The sequence below is a fragment of the Nyctereutes procyonoides genome, unplaced genomic scaffold (assembly GCF_905146905.1).
Source record: "Nyctereutes procyonoides isolate TBG_1078 unplaced genomic scaffold, NYPRO_anot_genome, whole genome shotgun sequence".
NCBI classification, from domain to species: domain Eukaryota; kingdom Metazoa; phylum Chordata; class Mammalia; order Carnivora; family Canidae; genus Nyctereutes; species Nyctereutes procyonoides.
Window position 1 is genome coordinate 31,962,680 of NW_026575030.1, and position 21,641 is coordinate 31,984,320.

At 47.3% G+C, this 21,641-nt stretch overlaps 2 protein-coding genes across 7 annotated transcripts in view; one reads left to right on the forward strand and one right to left on the reverse strand.

Annotated features, from left to right (window-relative positions):
• The window catches only part of CFAP44 (cilia and flagella associated protein 44), a 135,572-nt gene extending 130,214 nt beyond the window's left edge, over positions 1-5,358 (forward strand). Inside the window, exons 33-35 of the mRNA XM_055316085.1 lie at positions 703-863; positions 1,982-2,116; positions 3,743-5,358. Of these exons, the coding sequence (XP_055172060.1) occupies positions 703-863; positions 1,982-2,116; positions 3,743-3,934 (488 nt within the window). The 3' untranslated portion in view covers positions 3,935-5,358. The remainder of the gene's footprint in view (positions 1-702; positions 864-1,981; positions 2,117-3,742) is intronic.
• BOC (BOC cell adhesion associated, oncogene regulated) overlaps positions 1-21,641 on the reverse strand; it is a 79,282-nt gene that overhangs the window by 1,497 nt on the left and 56,144 nt on the right. For 3 of the 6 annotated variants that reach the window (XM_055316081.1, XM_055316080.1, XM_055316077.1), the window contains exons 10-22: positions 20,547-20,854; positions 16,733-16,895; positions 16,179-16,289; positions 15,460-15,666; positions 14,933-15,114; positions 14,358-14,463; positions 13,675-13,797; positions 11,346-11,567; positions 10,427-10,662; positions 10,139-10,215; positions 9,483-9,676; positions 8,278-8,461; positions 7,190-7,378 (exon numbers count right to left, since the gene is read on the reverse strand). In XM_055316081.1, the coding sequence (XP_055172056.1) occupies positions 7,348-7,378; positions 8,278-8,461; positions 9,483-9,676; positions 10,139-10,215; positions 10,427-10,662; positions 11,346-11,567; positions 13,675-13,797; positions 14,358-14,463; positions 14,933-15,114; positions 15,460-15,666; positions 16,179-16,289; positions 16,733-16,895; positions 20,547-20,854 (2,144 nt within the window). In that variant the 3' untranslated portion in view covers positions 7,190-7,347. Of the gene's footprint in view, positions 1-5,351; positions 7,383-7,490; positions 8,462-9,482; positions 9,677-10,138; positions 10,216-10,426; positions 10,663-11,345; positions 11,568-13,674; positions 13,798-14,357; positions 14,464-14,932; positions 15,115-15,459; positions 15,667-16,178; positions 16,290-16,732; positions 16,896-20,546; positions 20,855-21,641 lie in introns of all 6 variants that reach the window. The other 3 variants (XM_055316079.1, XM_055316083.1, XM_055316082.1) reach the window with 2 other exon arrangements.

Consider the following 21,641-nt stretch of genomic DNA (forward strand, 5'->3'; position numbering starts at 1 on the left):
AAAAAATTAACAAGGGACTGGAAAGGAGAATGATTGGGTCCGTAGGAGCAAGGAACTGCTCCCTGGAAATGTGGCATACCTGGTAAGGTGTGTTCTTTCCTGGTTAGAGGGCAAGGACCTGCTCTTGGTTACCCCTCAGAACTGAGTGTATTGGAATGAGCCTTATACCCATTTTACAACTTGCTTTCAGAAAATGTGCTGCCAAGAGGGATCCATATGGCTATTTGGGGAAGAACATTCCAGTCAGTGGGAACTGAGATGAGAGTGAGCCTGGAATGTTTGAGAATCAGACTTTAATTTTTACTTGGAGTACGATAGAAATTTCCTCTAGGTGCCTGCTTTGTTCTTAACACTAGATGTTATAGAGATCAGTAATAATGAAAAAAAATCTGAAGAGCTCCTAGTTCAATTGGGACCTGTTAACAGTCTGAGGAGGGGCACAGCAGAGCATGGAAGCTATCGGGAAAGCGGGGTCTGCTTTACATAGGATTTTCAAGTAGATGAAACGATGACACAGGAATAGGCATTTTAAGTGAGGAAAGGAGCAGGTGAAGAGTCACAGAGGAAAAATCAACTGGTAACATAAAATCTTTTCCATCCTCTTGCAAAAGTTGTTCTTTGGAATGTTGTTGCTACTCGTATGGTTCATTTAATATCAATGGGAGCCACTGAACAACCTAAGACAGTGATGTCTTCTTTTAGAAATGGAAGAAACGGTCCGCCAACTAATGATCAGCAAGTTTGGCCGTGTGATCGACCTAGAAGCCCTTCAGACACTTTCCGTGAATACTACACTTGAAGAGCTAAAGATCAGAAAAATTCAAAAGGAGCTACTGAATGCAAAGGAAATGAAGATGTGGGAGGTATGGCTGAGAGCCACAGGTGATGCACCTTGGCTGAACATGGGCTGAGGCAAGAAATGCTGTCAGTGGTTCCTGTGTAGCATCTGTGCAGCCGGAGACGAGTCTGTGAGCCCTGCTGGGTTCCCCCATGATCTTAAGCCTGTCTCAGCATTCTTATCATTCACTTAGTTAAAGGGACTTGCCTGTCTTGGGGTGAAAGCACCAGCACCAGGTTTTGGGGTCCTGGGTACATGGAAATATGACACAATGGCATGGATAATGACAAAGATTCCACTTTGAGATCTACATTAATATACAAATAAATGCTCTGTGTTAGAGATGGAATCACTCACTATGCCCTGAGATCCCAACTGTAGTATTCCCTATAGCTTTTGCATGCTGTTCAGATCTGGAAATTAGAAAATCTCTCTAAGCAATAGATTCTATAACCAGGTATGGACTCGTTAACTGGTAGGGTCCTAGAAGATGTTAATGCCTACATTGTTCCCTGAGCTATAAGATAAGGCGGTGCCCGTTAGAGCCAGATTCAAAGATAGGAGCTTTTATAAAGGTTTTATAAGCTCCCAAGTCATTGTGACACCTCCAGTTTTTGTCTGATCTCATCAGTAGATGGGGTGGGAAGGAGGTTCGTAGTGTTATCTTGTCTCATGTTTGCTTATCCAAGATTTTCAGGGGCATGCTGGAGATAATATGTACGGTATAAAATTTTTTTTGGAGCAGTAAGAGAACAAAGACAACCCACTAGGAGGCATATGGCTGTTCAAGCTGGCTACTTGAGAATCCTGGGCCAAGACTGGGGAAAGAACAATATATGAAAGTTTGCTGCTTAAATTAATACTCTTCCTTTAAAGTAATGCATAGCAACATTTGCTATGCGTACTGATTTCATTCTTCGACAATGAAGCGCTTCTATGCCTTATTTTTACCTCCTTGTATCCCCGAGCATACCTACATTCTTCTTCTCTAATTGAGCCAGAGCCAATGCAGTTGGCTCTGATTGCATTTTCATATTGATTTCTATTTTTCCATATGCATATTTGCTGAATGGCTTGATCAAATCTGGACATGTATTTTTCTGTTTCTTCTCTTACTCATTTTGCATCTTCCCGCCCTGGCAGGAAAAGATTGCTCAAGTGCGATGGGAGTTGATGATGAAGACAAAGGAACACACCAAAAAGCTTCATCAGATGAATGATTTATGCATTGAAAAGAAGAAACTTGATTCTCGACTGAATACATTACAGAACCAGCAGGTATGTTTCTTTTCTTCAGACCATTTGTCAGAGTTGGGGAAGCTCTGTAAAGTTAGCTATTCACAAGAATAACAAGTGCTAGTATTTAAACAAACCTTGATCCTGGACCTCTTCCAGTCCACCTGGGTCCCTGAGGACATGAAGTTGCCAGAACCTACTTTATAAATGAGCCTGAGGGGCTAACTTTATTGTACGCCTTTTGGGTACCACGAATTTACATATGTACTAATCTATGGAGTTTGTCTTAGCCTTGGAGAAGTAAGGTTATTTAGGTACAAATGACACCAACATAATCCCTAAATTTGGTGTCAAAGACCCATTCCTAATATTTATTTCATTTGATTTAAAGTGGGTATCCGTAATTGTAGGATCTCATGTTACCTTATTAAAACACTTGTTACTTTTTATGGCTTTTAAATTTTTCTTATATAATATTTATTGAGCCTGACATAATACATAGTATATGGTGGATAACTTATTTCATACAGGTTCACCTGGTTTAAGGTTCACTGGGTGAGGTGACCTCTAGGAACCTAACACATATATGACATTTTAAAATGTCATATTCTTACAAGAGTATTTGCAAAAATGCCCATTGTTTCCCTTTTCTTTGTTTTCTTTAAGCATCCTAGAAATGGTCTAAAGTTAAGGGAAAGTTAAGGTGACTTCAAAGTGACTAGCTGGAGCGATGCTATGAGCTGATGCATGGGTTTAGCTACAAGTAGCTAAAAGACCTTTGGAGAGTAACTTAAGTGAGGAAAATGACCCTTATTTGTTTAACAAGAAGTCTGGAGGTAATGACTGACGGTTTGGGGTTTAGTGGGTCTGTAATGCCAGGGCTAGTATCTCTCTGATTCTCTCAGTGATTCTTTGGTGTTTCTTTCAAAGTCACATGATGGCTGCCTCAGCTCTAAGCAGAGCAGATACTATATTGTTATATTCTTCTCTTAAATGTGCGTTCAAAGCTTTTTGAGCCTATACTTATGGTAACATGCTCCAGGAAGGTGCTGGGTAGAGTGGTAAGAGCCACCTATCTCTTAAAGGCACAAGATCTTGCAAGAAAGACCTCAAACAGGCATTTAGGTTGAACTATATATGAAACTGCCTATTTTTTCAACCTAAAAACGAGTCGCAGATATAAACTTAAATGGTTCAATCTCATAATCACAGTGATAATGTGATGGATGTTCTGAAAGACCATAGAACAGGAAATCCTAATCTAGTCCACAGGACAAAGGATGCCTAAACGTGATGTCTGAAGCATGAGCAGGAGTTGGCTGGACAAAGGGAGGGACTGGATGAGGAAATAAAGAGATTTCCTTTTTGGAAAACAAAATATGGGCTGCATAGAAAAAGGCGGTACCTTGTCCTTTATGAGTGCTGCACCCTCTACAGTAGGAATGATGGATAGCTAGCTTGATGGGATTTTCATTTTAAGAGCTACTCATTAGGCCAGAGGGGCAACATTTCTAATGGTAGGATTTCAATGGAAGAATTGAAGGCCCCTTAAAATAAGGAGCAAGGGGTGTTTAAGTTGACTGTAAGATAGGCACCCCTAAAGGAAGAATGGGGAATCTTTCACATTCCGAGTGATGCTGAAAGCAGGGAGGTGTTTTCTTTCAACAGGGCAATGCCTTCCAGGGCCCTCGGAAAGCAGACATTGTGGCAAAAGAGAAGGTCGCTGAACTGATCCAACTCCAGGCAGAAAGGATTTTGGCCTTAAAGGAAGAGATTGCTCTCTTGCGTAAGAAAGGCGGTCTCATCCTCCCGCCCATTCAGCCTCCACAAGAGAAGGAGATGAACCCCATGGGTCTTTAAGTTTGCTTCTTGCTGAAATCCATCCAAGATTAACGACACACAACTTACCGGAAGTTGTTTCCTTGCCACCTGCAGCAATCCTATTGTCTTAAACTTATTTAATAGTCTAAGACCAGATTCAGTCATACAGTTTTAATAACTTTTCTCCAATTTGATCATCTTAGAATAGACCCAACATCTATTTCCTCTTGAACTTAACCATTTTAGGTTTGTTTGGAACCCAATGGATTGAGTATGGAGCCTCAGAAGGCCGTATCTCAAAACTGTAAGAAAGCATCTGCAATACATCTTGTTTTAGGAAATATGTCTCTTGTTTATCTGAATTTTTAGCCATCGGGGCGGGGGGTGGGGTGGGGGGAATCTGTGAGAAAATTTGCTTTTTTACAGGCCTTGGAAAATAAACTCTCATGTTCAGTGTTCTCTGAGAGAACAAAAAAGAAAAGCACAAGCTAGTCTGCCAACAGTATCTTAGACTAAGATGCAAATCAGAATTCTGACATTGTTAACTTCACAGAGCAATTACTTGAGGGCTCAGGATGCAGGAAATGTGGAAAGGGCAGTTAGCTTTGGATTGGCAGAAAGCAGGAGAGTACCCAGCTTCCTGAATCACCCCTGGCTTCAGCAAAGTCCAGCTATGAATGGAGCAGAGGACTGTGTTTGGCAAAAATGGTCAGCAAGGAGGCTTTACTCTGAAGGTGTCTGCAGCTCTACCACTATTCTAAATGTTTCCAGAGTTTCTCATGTCCTATGCATTTTCTTTCTTTAGGGGTCTAATGGGAGTCATTTGTTGTTTCTGATACAGATCCAGAAGTACTGACAGGTTATGTCACTCTGAGAGACCATCCCTAGCAATCACTCTTGATTGTGCATAACATTTTAAAACTGATTGTCCTTTTCGTTTGGGGGTAACTGGTCATGGGGATTTACTGCTGTACCCATTATTGCTGTACCAATGATCTCCCTGATATTTGCATCCCTGTTTGTTAGTAACAGAGCTTAGCACTTTAGATTCAGAGTTCCATAGGTCAATATGAATGAGCTTCTTCACTGAACCGTCCCACAACAGAACCTCGTCCCAGAGAAGGAAAGGTGAGAAAGGCAATATTACATCAATGTAGAAAGTGACCCAGCAACATCAAGTCTTCCGTGACTAGCCTGCTGATGTGTCCCTGCCAGATTAGAAAGGACTTCCTTCCTTTTGAAGATTCTTTCATGTTCCTATTTAAAAGATCTGAATAGTTTGTGCCTGTTAGCTTAAATCTCTGGTGTTGTAGTAGAGGTATGTAACTTCTCTGCCCTATACTATGTGTGTCCCCCAAGCATTTAAAAAAAAATGTGGTCGTCATAGCTTTGAGGGTTACTTATTTATTGCTGCATGAATAGTTATCCCCAAATATTACGTAAAACAAGGACTTACCCAGTTTCTGAGGGTCAGGAATCTGGGAGCAGCTTAACTGCCTGCTTTGGACTCAGAGTCTCACGAGGTTATGGTCAAGCTGTGAGCTGGGGCCACAGCCATGTGCAGCTTGGCTGGCACTGGAAGGGCTACTTCCAGACTCACTCAGTCGGCTGTTTGGCAGGAGGCTTCCGTTCCTCACTGGCTGGCTACCGCAATGAGCAACTGCCTGGATAAAGTGGTTGGTCTCCAGGGAGACACCATTCCCTAGGTGGTAGTGGGAGCCCGAGGAAGTTACGTAATCTTCCTGGGCTTCATTTTATTATCTAACAAATGAAGGATTTGGATAAGCTCTAAATCTCTTTCCCATTCTGAAATTCTGTGATTCTAATTGCAGCAAGAATGACTGTAGAGTCTATGGAAGGGCCACAGCAAAGATTCTCTGAGTTTTTCAACTCCGTTTTTTTTTTTTCCTGATTGGTTTTACAGTCAGGATATTATTCCCCCCAGAATTGAGCCAAGACTAAATCACCACTTAAGTCCACAATATGCAGGCCTTCATCCTGTAGGTTTGATAATATATAGTTATATATAGTTAACACTCAAGTTGTTTTTTATTTTGAATTGGACAAGACCTATGGATAGCTTTAGTTTCATTTCTACTTGATTCCAGACTTAGTCTTAAGTCTGTAGTTTAGTATCAGCCTTTCCATTCACTCCTGCTCCCCTGATCAAATTATTTTCTGCTTCTAGCTGTGTCTTAGAGAAAGCTGCCTTACTCCTCAGAGTGAGGCCAAAATCTGTCTACACTGAGTTGACCTCTGGGTCAACTGCTAACATAATTTGGCTATTCTGAACTCTTGTCCACAGTATCATCAAAGCCCAATACTGGAAGAAAAAGAAGCTGTAGAGTGGAGGCCCTTCTGTCACATTTACTCATTGTTGCCAAGTCTGGCTGTCCTGTGCAAAAGTCTTTTGGCACTGGGCTCTGTACCACCATTGGCACCTGCCTACTAGCTCTTACTCTTCCTTCGGTAAATTATACGGCCTTTGCATGGCTGAATCAGGCTTTCAAAAGGCACTGTAATAATCCGAGTCTAAAGAAATATAAAATACAATGAACTCGAGTATGTATTTAATTTTCTAGGCTAAAATTTAGAGGCCTGATACTTTTCCTCTTTTCCTTCAATTGGCTAAGGTAAATATGCATATTCATCTCACTTAATGTACCTTAGAAGTGATTTTTCTTTCCTAAAAATATTTTTTTGAGAGCTAAAACCATTCAATATTGTTACGGTTCCAGGGCTGTGCAGAAAGCAATTTTACATATCACTTCCATAAAGTTCACCAGAATTCACTTTGACAACTACCTAGGATTATCAAGGAAGAAAAGACAAGAAAAAATACAATGAAATTTAAAGCCCATGGACTATGAGGTGAGTTACAGCGCAGCTCCAAGAGGCCCTGGATTAGCGGAGTTAAGATTGTTAGTAGTTGGCCCTGTCCCACTCCTGAAGTGACTTTTAGGTCCCCAGTGCAAGGTCATGGCTGAAGTTACATATTATTTCTTCTATCATTTCCATGTTCCTTACAGTCCTTCATTTTATTTCTTAAAATATTAAATACAACTTTTCTGAAGATCATGTCGTAAGATGAGAGCTCTTTTTCCAATTTAGCTGTTGGACAGAAAAAGCATGTGATACAAGCTAGGCGCAGGCTCGGTATCTCTTCTGACCAGTAGAGGGTGCACTTGGCCTGGAATCTTGTTTCTCCCACTGGTGACTAGCCTGTAACATCTGCCTCCATGACTCACTTAACCAGACTTGAGAGTCTCCAGGGGCATTCCATCTGTAACTCACCTTCGCTGAAATCTCACAACATATATTTTTCCCTCCTGGGAACAGTCTGAATGTTAGGGCTTTCGTTGCAAAGCTTCAGGCCCCAGCTAGTGCCAGCTGCACGTATGAAGGTTGATCCTGTGGTTGTATAGACGTAAGTAAATGTTGATTTTAAACAACTAGTGAGTCAACTCCTCTGGCAGTGCTGATCTATCTTTGGAAAAAAGGAAAGTGAATTTTATCAGGCACCACATGTGCAACATAGCATTCAACTAAATATTTTGGAGATCTTCCACACATCTCTCTATGACCAAAGCTTTACCTCAAGTCCATTCAGTAAGAGAACTGCGAATCTGCTTCTCCTTGCCTGCTTCATGCTGAATCTCTCTTGGCCAAAACGGTTACCAACATAATACCTAAAGAATTAGACATCCGCTACCTCTTCCTGATCTCAGACTCTTGACAGAACTGAAAAATGTCACAAGGGGAGACTTTCTTCAAAAACTCAAAAAACTGAATCCTAAAACCTATAAAGAGGATGCTGACTCATACATGACTAAGTTGAACGTTACAGGGAAGACTAAACATTTATTTAGAAATTACAGTGTTTGTTTTTACAGAGATAGGTTGCCACAGATTATTGATTCTGGAAGGTTTGTTAATGCTAATAGGACTATACACATCTTAGTCTATTCTCACGGGCATCTTCTGAAAACGTTTCCTGTAGTACCAGGTCTGGCTGTCTTCATGAGTATCTCCAGCCTGAGATCCTGTGGCTTTTCCCTCCTTGTCATCGTAGACAGTATACCTAAGGCTCATCCTCTCATCAGCTTCTCTGGGGGCTTTCTGCTGCCTTCTCACAGTCTGTTCGGACCCGTCTGTTACTCTTGCCAGGCTGAATCCTGTTATTGTGGCATCTTTGATTTCCCTCTCATACCTCAACTGGGTAGGATTCTCTGCGTCTCTCCAGAATTATAAAAACACATATACATTTATTTACAAGTGCATAAATATATAAATATGACTATTATAGAAAAATAAATACCAATTTTCTCTGTCTCTTTTTAAAAACAATATATAGTCTTTCTGGGATATTGGTTTCTGCCTACATTGTAGGAGGTGGTGTTTCAAAAGATATATGCACCGGCGGGCTGGGGGAGAGCCGCATCCCAAGTTCCTGCCCTGTGTAGGCCCCTGTGGGGTGCTGGGAACGCCAGTCTCCTCCACCCATTTGGCAGGAGTTAGGACTGTCCACTTCTTCAACTGGTACAAGGCCCAAGCAGCATGGGGGCCCTGAGGAGGAGAAAAGTGGGAAACATTAAAATCCAGACTAACCAGGAGCCGTTGCTCAGGAGTACTGGGTTAGACTTGCTCTAAAGAAAAGACAGAAATACAGGACTATGGCAAGGACAGTTTGCTCTGACGTCTCAGATATATGGGATGGGCCACTAGTACCCATGTCCCACCACAGAGACTCGCAAGCACTAAGCACCTATACCCTAAAGCAGATGGAAGTCAGCTGAGCCCTTGAGATGTGGAAGAAAGCCCTGTTATTTCCAGATTTAAACTGCTACTCTACCCTTCCAGTATGATTTCTCTGGGCATCATCATCCCACCTGAGGGAGTCCAGTTTTGGTGATGCTGGGGTCTGACTCTAGGAGGCACCTGTCTTAGAATTTTATCTCCCAGAGACAGGGTCTAGGATCTGCATGTGAACGGACACATGCCACAGAAGCTAAGAAGCATTAGCCAATTGTCCGAACCAGCCTATGCCTCCAATCAAGCATCCACTGATTGATTTCCAAGAGCCTGGAACAAAGGAACACTGAAGGATGGGCAGTGTGCATTGAGGCCCTTGTAGAAAAGGTTCTGTGGAAGCACAGTTATGACAATGATGTGAGAACTAGGCTGCTTAATGACTGATATCATCTTCCTAATTAAGAGACAAGACCCAACACAGCAAGGTATTTGGAGTGATTAGAGAATGCCTCTTGGTGTGATGAGAGGCAGCAGGAATCTGTGAATGGTCATGAAATGTTGAGACCAAAAGGTTTGCTTTCTCTGAAATGGGGGTGTGTCCTTTTCTCAGCTATTGAGGACACAGCTTGCCATGCTAGAGTTGGACCCAACCAGATCGCCCCCACGGACCTGTCGGACCAGGTCTCTCACTCCCCCATCCAAAAGCTGTGGATGGCTCTTAACACCACCTTTGAGGAAGGTTACCTCCCCCTCTCTAGGCCACTGCTGGGTTGTGGACACCTCCTTCATGTCAGCCCCAGTCTGTTCAATTTCCCACCCTGCCCCTGGCACCAACCTCGGTGAAAGAGAGGGTCCCACGTTGCTTCCAGCCCAGGACTCGGGGGTACATTCCTCATGACTGACTGGCCTGTGGCCGCAGGCCGCTCCAGGAGGTGGTGGCAGTCTTGGTGAGGCTGGAGCAGCTGGTGAGTTGAGTCATCAGGCAGCGTATATAAGAAAGAGCCCTCATCTGGACTTGACTTGGGACCCCTGCAGGCATGAGACCAGATAGAGAAGTGAAGTGGAGGCAGAGTAGGTCTGTATCCCCACTACCCTGGCTGCTTCCCTGTCTCAGGGCATCAGAGCCAGTCAGGGCTCAGATGGGGCAGGGACTGCTCCCCTTTGAACATTAGGTGTCATACCACCACTTCCATGGATAATTCTAGTCTATTTCCTGAATGCATGAAAGGATGTGCAGTCAGGTGTCCAGGAGCCTATGGACAGAGCCAGCTGAAAATGGCTGCTCTGGCCTGACAAGTGAGGAAGGACTTCTAACGGGCCAACCCAGTCCCCAATGCAGAAAGCACATTATAATGGCCAACACACCTCCTAAGGAAGGGAGTCCAGTGGAGCAGGTTGTGGGATGTGCCTCGCCCTGTTCCTCTCAGTGACTGAGATTGGGCTTAGGGTAAGCTCTGGAGCAGAAGGCAGGGAGGGGAGAGGCCCAGTTACCTGGTAACCTGGTGACTGGTGTGGTCATATTCAGTGCCAAGAATGGTCTGCTTTAGCAGGCTGCTGGTGTCATCCTGCTGCTCAAGAGAAAGAGTAACAAAAAGGTCACATCGGAGTCCAGGTAACTTTCCTGTTCAGTGTTCAACAGAATGAGCTGTTCCTGACTAAGGAAGCCAGACCCAGTAGCCCAGGATTAGAGGCTGGAAGGAAGAAAGCCCCAGGAGGCAGCCCCAGTACTCCCCTGTGCTGGCTCGCACCTATTTGCCCACATTCCCAGGGCTGTGTTACCTGCTGAAGCACCCCTGGGCAGTGTTGCTGAGGTTTCACGCCTGGGTAGCCCATGGCAGCTGCAGGGCAGCCCCTATTCACATGGATCCCATTGGCACAGGCCCGTCTACTGGTGCCACTGAGGTAGGGCTGCCCATTGGCTTGGTGGCCTGGGAGTCCTCCCAGTGGTACCATAGTGTATTGGCAGGAGGAGGACAGAAGGGCACTTCGAGGAAAACCCAGGTCTGTTGTATGTTCTGGAAGGACACAGAAGGACACAGGTATGCTCAGGCCCAGGAGGTCCAGGGCAGCCTCCAGTACCATAGAAATCTCAGAAAACTTCTGACACTGCCCCAGGGATGAGAATGTTCTCAGTCACCCATTTCTCCTACCATCTAGACTCTTCTGCAGTGGGGAGAAGGGTGAGGAGATATATCAGCACAAGTTTGGGGAAAAGAAGTGGTGAGTCAACAGAAGAAACTATTTAAATGAGGCAAGTTGACGGGATGTATTGTCATTTGAAGCAGAGATGAGTGGATAACAGGGAAAGGGAGAAAGCCCAATGCGTCCACAGACCCAGAGAAGTGACAGGGAAGAGGTGGGGTCTATTTTCAACATGAACGTGTGGTCGGAGCAGCAGCTTCAGACATTAAAAGGAGTTGGAGCCAGATAAGTACTGAGTTCCAGAGACGCAGAGGCCAGAACACTCTCCACTGCATACTTTCCATTTGCCAAGATCCATAAACTGGGAGGAAAGGGCCCAGACTTGGGAGTATTTTTCTCTCTCTGAGCCCTGTGGGGACGCTCTAGTGAATGTGAAGCAGGGCACCTCTGATCCTGCCCTGGGTGAAGGCCTTGTTGGCAGGCTGGGAGGCCCCTCATCCCCCACGAGGCTCCTTCCCTTGGTGCTGAGGTGGTAGGCGGGGGGAGAGTCACTCACTTTGCTTAGACCAGGCCCTCCACAAACAGAAGGGGATGAAGGCGACAATGATGAGGACGATAGAGCCCAGGACGACCCCAACAATCAGGTAGGGCAGGTCACTGGAGCGTGCCACCATGGCCCCGGTGCCGACCGGCCGCTCTATGGTTTCAGGGGGTGGCAGCTGAGGTGGGGCCAGAGTTGGGGGTGGGAGACGACCAGGCTGACCAGAAGACTTCCGAGCTGTAATTGTGGACAAAACTCACCTCAGTATCTATTCTTCGACATCTCTCTCACTACAAACAGAAAACACCAACAACAAACCTGATTCCATGGGAGTGGGAAATGGGGTCAAACTCACAAGGCAGGGCCTCAGAACTCAGTAGTAGATGAGTGTGGTGTCCAAGCTCAGCACGAGGCTGGCCTTGAATGGCAGATTTGGCATGGTCAAAGAGAGCGGAACCTTCCATTTCAAAATACACTCTGAGATGTTTGTGAGTCTAGCACTGGTTTCAGGCTGCGTCTTCTGAGCGGGAAAGGTGAAGGGCTTTTCCCAAAGAAAGCTAGTGAACCTTTGGAAGACAGTCTTTAAAAAAAAATGCACGAAACCAGCAAAAGAACTGGGAATGGCAGAGTTTACCCATGGATTTGCTACTCCTGGGAAAAATAAGGGATGCAAAGGACTAGATCTGAGCCTGGCTTTGGGGCAGGAGTGAAGCGGAGGTAGGGGACTCTGGGAGAGGCAGTAATTGCGAGACACCAATTCTGCGACAAGATGGCAAGCTGTCCTCTGGGTCGTGCTATTACCAGGCTGTATGTGACCTGTTCACTCCTGTTCACAGCTGTCCTCTACCTCTACTCTGACAGCACAGTCGGTGATTTCCCGCTACCTCTCCCAGGGCTGCTGCTTACATTTGTCTGCCTCCTCAGAACTGGGAGGCCTCCTCGTCCCTCTGGGGCCACACTCTCCCCACTCTGTCCTGCGTCCTGATGGCAGCCAAGGGCCTGTGTCCACGGCTCTTCCCCGCTAGGAGACCCGCTTCTCCCTCAGGGTCTCCGGAGAAACAGCCCCAGGAAGTCTCTGAGTGGCCTCGCCTTGTTCCTTCCTTCATCCTGGGCTCTGCTGTTCTTCTGGCTCCCCCATTTCAATAAATGGCAACATCATCCATCTGTCCTTTATGCTAGGCTCCCTTCCCTCTCCCCCCGGCCCGATGTGCTAACAGCCCCTGGTCCACCGACGCTTCCTCAAAAGGGTCTCCAACCTGTCCCTTCTCCTTGCCTGGACTTCACAGCTCCCACGCGCTCCCCCTGCCCACTGCTGCAGAGATTCCTGTGAGCTTTTCAACCTCACGGACACAGAGTCCTCAATGATCCAATGCCCACAGCCCACCCATGCCCTTCCCTGGGCATTCCCTTTCTAGAGGCCACATCCTCTAACCACCTGGAGCTATTTGCTGGCTGGCCCTGTCCCCCAGGATGGTCCCTCCTTGGTCCAGCCTAAAGATTCAAGCCTTCCAGACCAGTGTGGAACCTTCGTGGTCTCTGATCTCTGCCCTGGGCACTTGGTGTATCACTTGATAGGGGACTCTGGTTGTGCAGTATTCTCCACTGGACATGACAAAAGAGGGCTGGGGTGCACACAGGAGGCACTTAGTATTTACTGAATAGGTGATTGAAAGCTGCACAAAGCCAGAGAGACAATGTTGCCAATGTCAAGAAAATGCATTATTTTCTCATCTCCCTTCCTATTCTTTTGTGATCCTCTCCTGATTAAGTTCTCTGCAACATTCTTATGTTATACATTTTCAGTATTTGCAAAATGGAGATGGTGATATCTATCCACTTGACCAATGTGCAAATATTAAGTTATTATATGTGAAGATGTTTAACATGTTTTAGTGCAGAGAAGGAATCCGGGCTTGTAGTTAATGCACTGTGCCCAAAGTGTGCTCCACCCCTAACTCGCTAAGTGACCTTGGTGGAGATACATCATTTCCTGATGCTCAGTTCCTTTTCTCTCTCTGGTTGGTTTACTGAATTTAACTACAACCTCAATGTAAGTACCAAATGTTACAGGAGCATAGTGTTTATAGAGAGTTCTGACATTAAGAATGGGTTCTAATCCATGAGTTCATCATGTAGGAGTTAACTCCCCAGTTCCTGGAAGCCATCATGATGGCAGCCCTATTCACACTTGAGGCACAGGCAAATGAGCAGAAGATGACAAACGGGTACTTGGAAAATAAGGAGTCTTCATGGGGAAGAGATATCAGCATGCTACATGGAACAGTGACTTTTCCTAGCTGGCTAAAAATAGCAAGAGGAAAGCAGAGAACCTAAAGACAATTACCTTTGGTTTCACAGATCATCACGTTGCTGAACTCACTCTCCCCTCCCTCATTGAAGCACTGCATCTTAATGTCGTAGGAGGTCTCTGGCTGCAGGTGGCTGATGGAGTGCCAGTATCTATCCCCTGGAAGAGACAGCAAGGAAGTCACATATAGGAATACGCATCTGGTCTGTCTGGAACCTTCCCAGTCAGCCTCGGACAGGGGTGTGTGTCCAGGCTGGTGCCAGGAATGCAACAGGATGCCCTGGGCTGGAGAAGCACTGGAGGAAATGTTCTAGGTGCCACCCAAATTCCTGTTGTCCCATCTCCATGGGAAGGAAGCATGTGGACTTTTGATCTCGGTGACCCTAACTATAGCATGTGTCAATGATATGTGCACAGATGCTTTATGTCACGGCAGCCCAGGTTTTATTTTTTTATATTTTTTATATTTTTAAAAGATTTTATTTATTCATGAGAGACACACAGAGAAAGGCAGAGACACAGGCAGAGGGAGAAGCAGGCTCCATGCAGGGAGCCTGAGGAGGGACTTGATCCCAGGACCCTGGGATCATGCTCTAAGCTGAAGGCAGATATTCAACCACTGAGCCACCCAGTGTCCCCAGCCCAGGTTTTATACTTTCACAAACACCTAGACCCTCATTGTTAACAGAGAAAACCGTATCACCCAAAGTGCTTCTTACCTTCCACCATATCCTTCTTGTAGTCACTATCATTGTCACTGTCTGTGGGTCGATAATAGATATAAAAGCCATGGATAGGGGTGTTGTTGTTACTTGCTGGGATATACTATAGGGAATGGAGAAGAAGCAAGTTGACAATGGAGTAGAGAAATCATGTGAGCAGAACCACTGGTGGACAGAAATTGGACCCCAGCTTAGAGTATAAAAATTCACAGAGGGAGCCTGACAAATATTTCTGACAAGATCTCCAAGGCTTTCTCGGGGAAGGCTGTGAAGATCACTGTTATTTACCCTAAAAGTGCCCCAGCTCTTAGAGACTGTTTCTAGTCTCTTACTTACTCCAAAGATGTAAGTCCCCTCTGAACCTGCCTGGGTACTGTAAGGATGAGTCTCTTGGCTCAATTCCCAGGTATGGGGGTTGGGTTGGGGGCAGGGCAGGGGGTGACCACTTAAGGGAAAGGGTCTTAGAAGGGAGAACAGAAAAGTGATTCCTTCCTGCCTGCTGCAGCAGCCAGCCTCTATCATCTCGAAGCTCAGCCCCACCTCCCCGTTGCACTCTATGCGAGGCCACTTACCATCCACTTGAGCATGATGGTAGTCTCGTTGACAGCATCAGTGAAGGTGATGTAAGGGCCTGCCACAGGCCTCTCGTACACACGGCCACTATAGCTTGACACCACATATGGCCGGGAGGGGGCACTGGGCTCACTTTCCCCCAGCATGTTCAGAGCCCTGACTCGGAATTTGTAGGAGGTGCCTGGTAAGGGAAACTCACTTGAACCCAGGAACTGGAAAACTCTTCTGATCCACCCCCACCGAGCACACCCAGAACCTAGAGGGATCTTTTCACCAAATACAAGTCCCCAAAGGACACAAGAACTCCCATCTTCTTCAGAAAGGAGCCACAGAAGGGACAGTTCTGGACCTCTTAGAGGGAGGGGAAGGAAGGGTTTGTAGGCTGGAAGGAACACAACCAAAACCATCCATGTAAGCAAGGTGGCGGGTGGCAGACCGGCAGACAGAAGAGCCCTCAAAGCTTTAACTGCTTCCAAGGGGTTGGGGACAGATGGGGAATCAGGTGGGATAGTGGCCAGACCCCTACCTTTCTCTAGGCCAGTGATCTCCACCGAGAGCCGGGAAGGAGGGATGGCACTGGTGGCCAGAATCCAGTCCCCCACTTTCTTTAGCTTCTTGTACTCTACCCGGAAGGACTGGATTGGAAAGCCACCATTTCCACGGGGAATCCATGTCACATACACTGATGTCTCAGAGGCCATGGAGATAGTGGGCCTGTCTGGAGCTTCTGGGGCTGTAGGAAACCATCCATGAGGGAGGATGGAAGTAGAAGGGACACAATAAAGTGGTTGAAGTGCAAATGGACTTGACCTGTTCCTGACTGGGGCCCGTTCTTCCCCCCAGCCCTCTCCCTCTGGTGGCTGTATCAGATCTCCCAGGGCTACTGGGGTCACCTTCTCCCAGAAGGAGCCCTTGAGCTAGGACCCCTAGAGGCCATGCTTCTGCAACATCACACTATGGAGGGCCTACAGTCTGTGGCTCCCTCCTCTGTGCTGTCAGGACCCACAGGGTTTAGCAATCCCCTACCCACCTTGTCAGACTACCATGTTTTCCTTGAAAAAACTCCAATCTATGTTTTCTTATTGGGGTTAGCTGGATGGATGCCAGGAAAAATGTCACAAGTCTTCCTGGACCCATAGAACAAGACCCCATTCCACCTGCAACAATGAGCCTTCTGAGGCAGAGGACTTGGTTCCAGTTCTGACTCCTGCTCACTCCCACCCCTCTGAACTGCTGGGGACCTACGAGAGAGGCGACCGTGGTCTGGCTGGCTGCTGCTCTGGGGGTTGGCTCCTGGATCATCTCTCTGGATCTGCTGCTCCTTGCTGGCCATGATTTCAGGTTTGGGCCGCCGTCCTGGATGGAAATGGGTTGAGACCAGCAAGTATGGGGGCGTGTGTTAGGTCTGCCTTTCCAGAGAGTTCTTTCTGCCTAAGACTCTGCTGAGGGGTCTGAAAGGGTGATGCAAATAATATAGGATATTGGCTGTGTGGTCTGATCCCCAGTTCTGCTTAACCATCATGGTACTGAGCCTGGGCCCAGCATGTATGTGTGTGTGTCTATGTGTGCGGGGGGGGATGAGCGCAAGGTGGGGAGGGCAGAGAGGCCAGCTGGCAGCTCTCCTGAGGAGACACAGGACCTATGCCTGGGCTCATAAACCATGGGGAGGCAAGAGCTGACAGGACGATAAAGTTCAAGGTAAATGGATAGGGCAAGGTGAGCAGGGCTTCCCACCTGGGCCTGGCAGGATTTGCTCAGGTCCATAAAACCCCAAGATGGGGGCAGTGTTTGACCCATACCAGTTCGGAAGGTGACCATGGCTGTCTGGCCTTCCCCTGCACAGTTGTAAGCTGCCATCTCCACTTCATACAAACTCCCGGGGTCAAGTCTGGTGAGGGTCAGGCGGTGTTGGCTGGCTGCAATGCTGGAGACAGTCCAATTGTCAGAGGAGTTTGTGACCTGCTGGAGAAGACAGCCGGTATCAGAACTGGCATCTCAGCTTGGAGCTAATGGTGGCTGCGGTTTGCATAAAAAGCAGAGTGGAGGGACGCCTGGGTGGCTCAGTGGTTGAGCATCTGCCTTCGGCTCAGGGCGTGATTCCGGGATCCCGGATGGAATCCCACATCAGGCTTCCGGCAGGGAGCCTGCTTCTCCCTCTGCTTGTGTCTCTCTCTCTCTCTCATGAATAAATGAATAAAATCTTAAAAAAAAAAAAAAGCAGAGTGGAGTCCACCAGAGCAGGAGGAAGAACCAGTGGGCTGGGAGCAGAGGGGTGGTACTGCAGAGAGCACACTGGTCCTGCTGGCTCTGGGACTTCCATCTTTGCTGGGACAGTGAAGTAGGCTCTGTGGTCCCTCATCTAACCATCCCATCAAAGAAAATTCGGTGGGGAGGTCAAAAGACCTTATATTGCTGAGAATTTCTCCAAAGATGTCCTCTCCGTATTTCTAAAAACTTCCATATTTAACTTTTCTTCCTTCCTTGCTCTTTTTAAACCAAATAAAGGCAGTCGCTTCACAGTTTCTCTTCTGGGATGATGATTATAATGATGAAAGCAGCAGCACCAATACAGAGTCTTGGTCGCAGAAGCAAGCACTTCACAGGCCCTCTAAAGACCTTTGTGACAATAGCCCAAGAGACAGGTGTTAGTTTTGTACCCACTTCACAAATGCTAAGGCCTGGGGAAAGGAGTAATTTGCCTAGACCTACATTGCTAATAAGTACAAACATCATGACTTGACTCCAGAGAGCACATTACTAACCATTCGTGACTTATCCTAGAAAGAAAAGGAATCTGGGAACCTGAAAATCTTGGGTTTAAATCCTGATTGTGTCTCTTACCAGCTGTGTAACCCTAGAGCAAGTTCCCTGACCTCTCTGATCCTCAAGGTTTTCAAATCTAAGATGAGTCAAAGAAAAGCTCTCAGCTTCTTCTGAAGGTTAAATGAGATGATGTATACCAAGCGTGAGGCACTGAACGTGGCACACAGGTTCCCAGCGAATGCCTGGCCCCTTCTCCCGACTTGCCCACATCCTCCACTTGGCAGGTTTCTGCCATTCCAATCCTCCTCTGCTGCTCCTGTGCTCACTCCTTGCTTCTTGCTTAAAAACTGTGGATGAATGGTAACTAATTCTGGATTAATCTTTAATGGCCCCAAATTCTTGGCTCTTTTAAAAAAATATATCCAGGTTCCGTCCCCCACAGGCGATGCCTAGAAGCTTCTTCATCTCACCTACCCCACCTTTCAGGACAAAAGGCTTAACTGCCAACAGTGCACATTTTACACAGTCTGCTGGGACCTAAAGCTGTGGTTTGCTCAAGAATTAAACAGCTGGTAGGAAAACCTCTTATCCTCAAGCAAAATATTCCAAAGTAAAACAAAACCTACTATTCAAGGGACAGAGATGGTCTGGGCTCATTTATGTCAGACTTCCAGGATTTGTTCCAAGGGGAGAAGTTTTTACAAACTGAGAATCCTCAGTAGTACTAGAAACCCAGACACAGTAGCCCAGGGTCTGCAGATGTATCACGAAGTGAAACTGGCTTCACGAATGTGAAAAAGTGAAAATGATCTGAGTGATTCCCAGTCTCCTGCAAAAGAAGGGGGCTGCAAACACAGTCCAAACTGATTTTTCACTTCGAAATCCTATCTTGTGTGACAATCCTTAAGATTTGCTAGTTCCTCAAGAAAGGCACTGCTTGCGAGATATCATTTCTGCCCTGGCCATGTCCACTGAGCAGTCCTAAGTGCCCCACAGGCCGGAGTCTAACTGAAGCCAGACCCAGCAGGGGCACAGTTCCTCACTTTCCCTCTACCCCTTTATCCTCTGGCCCCACACTGACACTGGGCTCTGAAACAAAACTAAGAAATAACACGGTCATTAGTCACTGTCACACTCGCACAGGGTGAATGTGGCCCCGGCCTGGCATTTCCGGATCGCCACACATGGCCTTTGCCAGCCTGCCTCTTGGTGAAGCGGTTTCACGGCCACCTACTGGCCTGAAAAATATGATTCTTGTTCTCATTACTGGTTCTTGTCTCCCAGGGACCATGAGCATTTGGCCTGCCCTGATCTCTGTCTACAACTCTGAGATGGAGGTGTCTAGTTACAGAGAGAAACAAAGATTAGGACCGGCCCTGCCCCATAACCTGGGCTGAACAATGCAGCTTTTTGTTAAAAATATATTCTCCCCCTTTGCTGGCTGCCTATGAAGAGGCCAGCAGGCCAAGTGTTAGTGAGAGACTGCATCCCTACCCCCACCCCCCCACCTAGGAGGCAATTTTGCCTCAGGTGTCTTTCTGACGACCCAGTGTGTCTATGGACTTGTCCTGAGCCAAGGTCATAAAGGGAAAGATCAGAATGAGAGAGGCTGGCAGGGTCCAGAGCAGGGGAAAGAGCTACTGCACAGCTGACATGCTGCTCCACACAGGGCTGCTTTGGTCTTTAGAGGGGGAGAAGAGCTGATAAATACTTTTACTATATAAAATATAGCATGTATACACATTATCAAATAACATTTTTTAAAAATCCATTTAAGAACAATAATTTTCAGGACACTTGGGTGGCTCAGCAGTTGAGCTTCTGCCTTTGGCTCAGGGCGTGATCCCTGGGGGTCCTGGGATCAAGTCCCATATTGGGCTCCCTGCATGGAGCCTGCTCTTCCCTCTGCCTGTGTCTCTGCCTCTCTGTGTGTCTCTCATGAATAAATACATAATCTAAAAAAAAAAAAAAAGAACAATAATTTCCTGCTGCCTAATGGACTTAGGAAAAAAAAAAAAAGCAAAAAAGCACACATCTGGGATGAACAGAAATGCTCCTCCAGGACATTTTTTTAAAGGAAATCTTATGTCCTTCTCCCCTGGAGGGTAACAGCAGGTGAGCACACAACCTCGAACAAGGGGGCCGCCTGTGGGCCCTGTCCTGCCTCACAGGACACTGTGTCCAAGAGGATGGGCTGGCCAGCTGGCTCTACACCCTGCCAGAGCCAGAGGCTCCCTCCCTGAGAGCTCCTGAAACATCCACCTGGACAGGCCTCCTTCTGTCAAGGAGAAATAGCTGAGGTCTGAGCAACACGATGTGCTTTCAGACCCCACGCCTGCTTGTCCAAGCCGAGCCATGAAGAATCCTGAAAACTGAGGGGGTGTTTTATAGCCCTCAGAGAAAACACTTGTTCATAAATATTTGTTTTCCTGGCCCCAGAGCTAGCTTGCCATGCAGAGTTACTGCCATGCAGTAACCCAGTAGAGCTTACTTTGGTTAAAAAACAAAACAACAACATCAACAACAAATGACAGAGAGAAGAGGGGAGGGCAGGGGATGGTTAACAGGGAGATTTGTTAACTATGCCCCAGGATGAGGAGCTGGTGGGGGGTGCCAAGCTTCTGGGAAACCAGTGCACACAGGAGCTGAAGTGACACACACTTTTCCTGGGCCTCTGAGGGTCCCACATGCCTCAACTCACAACCATCCTCCTGGGAGGTGGTAGGAAGTAGGGCAGAGGAGGCCAAAGGTCAAGGTCCAGGCTTCAGGAACTTGGGGGAGATGGCCAGCAGCCAGAAACCCCTGCCCAGACTCACTGAGAAGAAGTCCACACAATGCCAGGCACCGTACCTTGCGGTGTTTCACCACATAGTAGAGGATCGGCGCACGGCTACCACCCTCGTGCCGAGGCCGCCACACAAGCTCATATGAGTCCGTCTTGGAGGTCCGGGGGGAGCTGAGAATGATGGGTGCTTCTGCAGGAGCCACCTGCCCCTTCTCTTCAGGGCACTGTGGGGAAGCTGGCTGCACCGATGTCGGCGGCTTTGGAAGCCCTGGGTGCCCCCTTAGCATCTGGTCAGGGCTTCCGGGTTTGGAGGGCAGCACGGGAGGGGTGGCAGTGTCCAGCTTAGCATCCCGCCATGGCCTCAGGGTTGTGCCTGGAGGACCAAGAAGGAAAGAGAAGGGAAGGTGGACAATGTCGTTCCCCTGGTCACTGGCTGCATTGTTGCCCCAGGGAGAAGGCAGAGGGAAGTGAGAGATAGGAAGAGCCCACAGCCCAGAGCCTGAGATGACCATCAGCCCAGTCCACATGCAGCCAGGCTCTGTGGGAAGAGAGAGGGTTGTGTCACTGCCCCGCCAGGAGATGGGCAGCTCGGGGCCCTGTGCCCAGGCTTTTTGCCGTGGCTAAGGGTGGCAGGCAGGCAGCTCTGCAATCTGTTTTCCTGAACCCCTACGCTAGCCTCACCTCGAGTGAATGTTCTGTTTACTCCTGAGGAACCCTGCACCCTCCTCCTCCTTCTGTCTGTGTTGGGGGAGGGGACACATCCCTTCACTGCGGGGTCTTAACACCATGCAGTCTGGGCCTGTTCCTACACCAGGCAGCAACCTGCCTTGCGAGATGGAAAGCCAACTGTAACCCCCCTCTGAGAACCTGAGAGGCCAGGAGAGGCAACACGTCCTTCAGGAAGCATCTGCAGAATCTGCCAATGTTACTTGTCCCTCCACCTGACATCCTGAACCACAGAAGGCTGGCATCTGATCATGTGGATTCAGCATTATTTGGGGTCGTATTTTTATCAAATCATTTCCTTGGTGAGTTTGGCATCCTCCATGAGGAGGTTGAGTCTTTGTTAATTTTCTCTGCACCCCCCACATTACCTAGTCCGGTGCTGAGGACATAAGTAATTGCTCAGCCAGTACAGGTGTCAACTGAAATGAATCAGG